The sequence below is a fragment of the Mustela nivalis genome (genome assembly GCF_964662115.1).
Source record: "Mustela nivalis genome assembly, chromosome: 20".
In the NCBI taxonomy this organism is placed as follows: domain Eukaryota; kingdom Metazoa; phylum Chordata; class Mammalia; order Carnivora; family Mustelidae; genus Mustela; species Mustela nivalis.
In genome coordinates this window covers 27,749,051-27,756,586 of record NC_139039.1, presented here as the reverse complement: position 1 = coordinate 27,756,586, position 7,536 = coordinate 27,749,051, and the positions used below count along the sequence as shown (strand labels likewise).

At 42.6% G+C, this 7,536-nt stretch overlaps 1 protein-coding gene across 1 annotated transcript in view; it reads right to left on the bottom strand.

The window, feature by feature from the left end:
- ENPP6 (ectonucleotide pyrophosphatase/phosphodiesterase 6) overlaps nucleotides 1-7,536 on the bottom strand; it is a gene marked incomplete at its 3' end in the record, with an annotated part of 56,633 nt that overhangs the window by 1,722 nt on the left and 47,375 nt on the right. The window contains exon 2 of the mRNA XM_082715482.1: nucleotides 3,079-3,258. Coding sequence (XP_082571608.1) covers nucleotides 3,079-3,258 — 180 coding nt within the window. The remainder of the gene's footprint in view (nucleotides 1-3,078; nucleotides 3,259-7,536) is intronic.

Genomic DNA, 7,536 nt, shown 5'->3' with positions numbered 1-7,536 from the left:
CTTCTCCCTGCACAGATCAATAGCACCGTTGGGTGGGGGTAATAAAGAGTCTGTTTACAATATTAAATTTCTCAAGACTTGAGGTGGGCTATTTTGGACTCTTCACCACTGATGAATTTTGCCGTCGGCTGCTTTATCTACCTGACAGGAAAACTTGAACTACTGCCATTTCTAAATTGCACTTCTAAATATTGACTTCACGGCGAGATTCGAAGTGTCATAACACAGCTCACTGGAGCAATGAAGATTGTCCAGACCTCGTCCAGAGGCCTGTGCAATGTCCTGTGGGAAGTGGAGAAGGAAGAGGAGGATTTGGGAAGAAAAATAAAATCAAGTCATGTTTAGAAGAAAGGCCACTGCACTTCACTTAATCTTGTAGAGACAAATGAACGCTCACTGGGCTGTTGGCTGTGCGGAGGGGCCGGAGGGGACCTGGGTGGAGGCAGAAAGGAGAGCAGTGACCGGTGATCCCTCAGTTGTCACTAGTAAGAAGGGACAGTGCCAGAGGACTCCTGGCTAGGTCAGGGGGTGGGGCCTTCAGAGATACTTGGCTCTTGGAGAGCCTTTGTTGGGATGTCCAGCCGAGAAGGACCAGACCATGTCTGAGAAACAAGAGATTGCTCATCTGATTTCGATCTAGATTTCAACATGGCCAGATCTGCAGCTAATCTTCATTTCGGTCGCTGAGGAAATCTGAGGAGACTTTCTTTTTAGCTTCTTTCTCCCAATAACGAACACTATAAACTGATCATAAGGTGTATTTGTCACATCACATTAGCTGTCAAACTGTGACTCAAAAGAAGCGATTGGACCTTTCTTGCCCTTAAGGAGCTGTTTTGGAGGAAAACGTGATATTTTACATGCAGATTAGCATTGAGGGTTTTGGGTTTTGTTGTTGTTGTTTTTTTTGTTTTGTTTTTTGTTTTTTTGTTTTTTTTTTTTTAGATATTCAGAGATATAAAACTTCAAGTTGTTCATTATCCTGAAGGAGCCAGAGCCTCCAGGATGAGATAGAGAATAGCGCTCTGTAATGCTGTACAGAGAGCTCTGAAATATGGCAGCCATCTTCCCCTCTACTGCTATGAAAGGCCACTGGCAGGAGATCATGGGTAGAGGAAGCAGCCCATAGGGAGCTGGGGAGAGATGATGAGGGATGTGCTCTTCAGAGCACAAAAAGTTCAAGTTCTAAGACATAGGAAATCAAATTAACCAGCTACCATGGAAGCTGACCCATACAGCACTGGGCCAACTTGTGTCTTGATGGTCCTTAGATTTGTCTAAGGTGGTCCCTAAGTCAGAGTGTCCAATCTGTTCCTTCTCTTAGGCCCATGCACATGGGCCCTTGTACTTGTTAATAATGGTTTTTGGGACACCTGGGTGGCTCAGTGGGTTAAAGCCTCTGCCTTCGGCTCAGGTCATGATCCCAGGGCCCTGGGATCCAGCCCCAAATCGGGTTCTCTGCTCAGTAGGGAGCCTGCTTCCTCCTCTCTGCCTGCCTCTCTGCCTACTTGTGATCTCTGTCTGTCAAATAAATAAATAAATAAAATCTTTAAAAAAAATAATGATTTCTGAGAATGAACTCAAAGTGTATTTTTTGGCTTGAGACCTCATCACAGTGGGCTGATCCATAAGCCTCGCTCCTCTAGCAAGTCTGGTTAGCTTGGCCAGTACACGGACTTCTTTTCTTAATCTCATGTCTGACCCAGAAAAGTTGAGTCTCCATTTAAGGTAATGAAGTCCCCTTAAAACCTTCCCTTGCTTGAAAGCTGCTCATGTCAGCTGAGGTAGTGGCTACGGGCAGAACCCCAGGTGTCTTCTGAAGAAACTCCAGTCCTTTCTCTGAAAGTCTACCTGCCAGCAGAGCCAGCCTGGGTCTAATTGTTCTTCTGCCCAGTTTCTAATTTATGCAGCCTGCTCCGACCTTTGTGGGCTCACCTATGGATGCTAGTCTCTGCTCTGTGGCAGTTTTCCGGGCACTTACCCCAGCACGGCTGTGGGTCTGTTTTCTAGGGTCTCCATCTGTCTGTGCTCCATGCTACTCCAAGAGCTGGCATGGCCTGGAGTGTCCTGAGCAGCTCTCCACATGACCGCCTCCACCCAGCATCCTCCAAACTCCTGCTGAAGGCCCACGCCCTCAGTGTGGGCCATCTGTGATTCAGCCTCAGCTTACTCATCCTTCTCTCTGTTCTTCCAGAACCCACCTACCACTGTCCCCCACAACCCACCGTGCTCCCACAATTCTATCAGGCTGCTGCTGTCCTCCAACCCAGGCCAGTGAGCTTCCCCAGCTGCCTTTCCCCGTTAATCTCTTCATTTCTTCCAGGCCTCCTCTGATGTCTTCTTTCATCATGGCCATCGGCAGTATTACACCATTAAGAATTTGGAAAAAAAAGCATCTATAGCCATGTACATCGGGAAGTCAAATTACCCACTTACCTAAAGAATGAATCTCACCAATGGGAAGATAACTGTAAATGGATTATTTTGTTAGCACTGAAACCTCTCATCCTTAAGTGCAAGATTTTAACTGCCAAGATGAGACTATTCTGAAGACTTCTCACAGCAGCCAGGGTAGTTTGCATGATGACTTACCTCATTGCAGTAAGTAAAGTAATTTAGTTTCTCATTGATCTATGATGGGCAGGAGGAATATTAATACAAGGAGACTTCATTTAATGCAGCACCAAAAAGTTGTAAGTGCTTTGAATTGTCTTTTCAACATTGTAGGGGAACTCAAAATGTATAGAAACAGTATGCCAAATTCTTTTGTAAAGCAGAGAAGCAACACATAATTTACCTCTTTTGACTATCCAAAAATTTTGCACATGAAGAAGTGTGATCTACTACAACAATGTTGCTAAAGCAAGGAAATCAGGAAATAGCTTTGTGTCTGGTCAGATGTTAGCTCAAAACAAAAGTTTAGAAAACATGCCCATAAGACATATTTCTTGTAAGGATCCCACTTTTCAAACTCTGGCTTGGTCTTTGAACATGACAACTACATCATTTGTCTTAAAAGACTCCACGGTGTTTGAGATTTGGAAGGCTGGAGGGACCTGGGTGTCAACACACACTCACCTGGCCAGTAGTACATGTAGACCTTCTTTTTGGCCTTGGTCAGAGTGACCCACAGAGGTTCTGATCCATTCCACCACAGAGGCATCAGGCTGTCTCTGTTGACACCAATGTCAAATGACTTGTTGGTGGTCGGGTCCCACATGTAGTTTCCAATCATCTGGTGGACCTCACAATGGCGGCCTACATTAAGGAAAACACAAGGCCATCAGTTCATTGTTCTGGTCTTTTCATTCTTCATCTTTTTATAAAAGCCATTTTCTCTTTTCTGTTTATAAAAGCCACTCGTGCACAGTGTATTTCTTAGGAAATACAGAAAAACATGAAGATTCACTTTTGATTTTTTTTTCTAAATCATAGAGGTTTCTTCTCTCTTAGATTGTACCACAAAGACAAATGAGAAGTCTAAAAATTGGTTGAGGCTGGGGTCATTTTGTGTGAAGGTAATTTCCCATCCTATTTTAAGTTATACTGAAGACGTAGCGCACACAATTTGACCCATTGTTCATGGCTTGATATCTAAATGTGAATCTATACGGAAATTGTAGCTTCCCCTGGGGCTGGGATGAGATCTTCACCCCAGAGCACCCCTTTGAAACCTCTTCCCACAAAGTCATGAATCTAGATGCTGTGTTTATTCCCTTGTTTTCCTGGATAAGAAGAGTTATTGCCTCAGCGCAGAACAATGATAGAATCTACGACATTTGGAACAGAATGGTGAAAAATAGATTCAACTTTGAAAAACAAAGCAAGAAAACAGCCCTCCAAATGGAGTGTTACACAGAAATGAGGATTGCTTCTGTTGGGCACAGCTTAGTCCCAGAAGAGAAGCCAGAAGTGAAAGACGCAAGCGCTTGGACTCTTTTGAAACGTTAGCTTAAATTATTTATTTTGGAGCAATCTGCTACATCTTTAAAGTAAAAATAACACAAACATTGGCAAGTGCATCAAAAATTGCTGCAATTTTCGTGAGCGTCATTTGGCATCAGGATGAAACACGCTTCACTGGGCTCACTAACTAGGCTTCATCAAAGTGGCTTTTTTTGGGTTTGTTTGCTGTTCTTCTTTCTTCTTGAGCACCTCTACCCTACCTCAACACACACAACAGATTCATTTTTAAACAAAAACAAAGAGAAACCATAAAAATGCATTTCTGAAAATTTGAGACCCAAAATATGATAAAGGAAAAACCTTTTATTTCATCATAGGAACCCAGGCCTTCTACAAATCAGGCTTTGAACTTAAAGCCCAGAAATCCAAACAAAATGGTGTTTTACCCCAGGATGCAGAGTTAGTTTTTAAACCCTGACCACAGATTTCACATGTGGACTGATGAGATTAAAAACAAATAAAAAAAACTTTGAGCAATTTCTCCAATGGTTAAGGCATTTAGTTATATTTATTCCTTCAACTAACATGTATTCAATAGCTCCTATGGGCTCCACATTGTGATAGGCATAGAGATTCAAAATCAATACATGTTGTCCCTATCCTCAAGGGCCTTGTAATGTAATACTCAACAGAGTTTCTTCCTTGGGCTGAGGCTAAGAAAGGGACCAGGATGCAACCTTAACTTGAGACTTGGAGGTATTCTCATCCACTCTTTTGAGGATAACTTCTAGTATGTTCTAACTCGTTAAAAGTAGGAGCATCCTTCTTATTGGTTGATTATGTTTGTTTGTTTGTTTGTTTGTTTTTTAGCATATCAGAGTTTAATAATATCAAGGTGATCCTCTCTTGAGTAAGATTTCTTACCTATACAGCATCCTGTATCGAAGACATTTTTAATTATCCTACTAATGCTCACCCTTTTCACAAGGCAAGATAATCATGGTAATATTCACTGGGAACTGTGTCTTTTTTAGTCTTTTCTACTGTCCTCCTAAGGGCAGAGGTATCTCATCTGGAGCTGGTGTCACAGACGTGACAAGGGTGCAAAATTGGAATGGGGTGTGGAAAAAAGCATTACCAAAGTCAGTAAGCCATACGTTTCTAGACGAATCACAGGAAAGGGCTGGAAGAGCTAGGATAACGGGAAGAGACCCCAAGTGGGAGGGGTACAGGGAATTTCTGTTTTTACCTGAAAATGTTTTGACTATTTTAGAAGAAATGCCTGAAACTCAGTCTAAAGCAGGGGCCTCATGTGATCCAGTTTCCACAAGGTGCTACTTTCAAGGAAGAATGAAGCAACTGAAAATAATTTTTAAAGTACTTATAAATTGTGTATCTCAGAAATCCCACAATATCATTTGATAAAATGTTTCTCTTCTTTTCAACCCTCACACTCAACCGTCTAGACCCTTGAGGGTGCAAACTCTCTCACCCTCTTTTGTTTTTTAGCTAAAAAATTATAAGGAGCCTCCTGTGGATTGTAGAGCTGTCTTATGACTGGATTGTGGGAGGTGTGCTTGTGAGAGAGAGAGAGAGAGAGAGAGAGAACGAACATTCTTCCAGAGAATTTCTGTTAAATTAAATTCTCCATCTCTTTTTTTGAAATATCCAGAGAGCCTCACTGAGGAGAGACAGGATCTATATGTGCCATTAACACAGAGTTCTGGCATATTTTAAAGTTTCAAATGATGAAATCTGGTTTCCTGTGGTTATCTGAGTCCCTTAGCTTTTTTTGTGATGGATCTTCTCGCCTCCCCATTACGTAAAATGTAGCATTAGCCTTGATACTGCTTTTACACACCAGCTGAATCCACTGACTCAACTGAGCTCTGATAACTTTAATTATGGCATTCTTTGGGAAGAATTTTTAAGACAAGGACCCAAGGGTGGCTTTGGTTTCTGCTCCGATCTAGCACACTGATTGGTCTAGCCCAGAGTGGCTCATCCATTCTCTCTCTCTCTTTTTTTTTTAAGGTTTTATTTATTTATTTGACAGAGAGAGAGAGAGAGAGAGAGATCACAACTAGACAGAGAGTCAGGCAGAGAGAGAGAGAGGGTGAAGCAGGCTCCCTGCTGAGTGGAGAACCCGATGTGGGACTCAATCCCAGGACCCTGAGATCATGACCTGAGCCGAAAGCAGAGGCTTAACCCACTGAGCCACCCAGGTGCCCCTGGCTCATCCATTCTAAAGGAAACACAGATGTATGGAGATCAACACTTCTCCAAAGGCTGGAAGTGATATACTTCCTGTTTGCTTCCTGTAAATAAATGGTACCTAAAGAAGATCCTGGGACCAGTGGTTCTCTCTATTTGAGTTAAAGGGCTTCCAAGTGTTGACTGGAGCTCTTTCAACAAGACTAACCTCAGACCCCTGTTTAGAAAGTAGGTTTTATTCTTTTGGTAGTTTGGGGCCTTTAAAATGGGAGGGTGTATTCTTCAAAGGCTTAATCATAGATGCTGTGCTAGTCCCCAGGGGCATCCCTTTGTTCTGGGAAGCATTGCCCTTCTTGGAAGCCAGCAGGAGGATGTATGTTCCCCATCTCATGTCTGCTCTGAATCTCCTCTCCCAGATGAGCTGATTTCTTTCCACAAATATATTAAGGCTGGCAGCCTGTGCTTATAACAGTCTGAGTCTGCTCTTATTCAAGCTGGTTTCCTTACCTACTCTGTCTCTCTCTTGCTCTTTCATTTTTATTGCCTGGGCAAATGCGGTGGCTGTAAAAACAGAACAGAACAAAACACAATGTACTGGCTTCTGCAGCCCACAAGCTCTCATCTCCATATTTCTGCCTGACCTATATCTATTTTTATACATCTGCAACTCTTCTTGGTTTTCCTCTGGTTTGGGCTTTCCAAACAGAGCTTTGCTCAAAGTTTGATTATTTGGACCCTTTCCTCAAGACTTCAACAGGAACTTTCCTGACATGGACACAAACCACAAATCTTGGGTGGTTTTCAGGTATGATGTAAAGAAGGCCTACTTCTGTTCATCCCCTCCTCCAAAACAGGTGGGACTTTAAAAATTTGTTCCAGAAGGTGTAGCACTCACTCTGAAAATGGGGACAGCTCCTGGTACAAAATTTCCAAACACAGTTGAATGTTTTTCTCTTTTTCCCTCCCGAAGACTTTATAAATTTGTTAACACAAAATGTGGCAATCAACCTGATACTTGAAGGACTTGTGGACATTTTTAAAAAAATGAGTTTCAGGGGTAGAATTTAGTGATTTATCAGTTACATACAACACCCATTGCTCATTCCATCAAGAGCCCTCTAAAGAATTTGTGGATCCTTGAAGCCCATCCATAGATGCCCTTCAGTTTAGGAGCTGTTGCACTTGACTAGGGGCCGCCAGTGGCTTCAGGCTAGTGGCAAGTTCAGGGGCTACTGCCTGCCTTTCTCAGAGGAAGCTCATGGAATAGTTTCCACACCTAGAACTACTGTAATGAAAGGAGAAGGATAGGAAACCTGCATTCTTTATTCCCCAAAGTCTTTGTCAAGTGTGTTCTGAGGTAATGACCATCACCAGAAGCTTCTTACCAAATACCCATAATCCTCTGCATCTGTTATA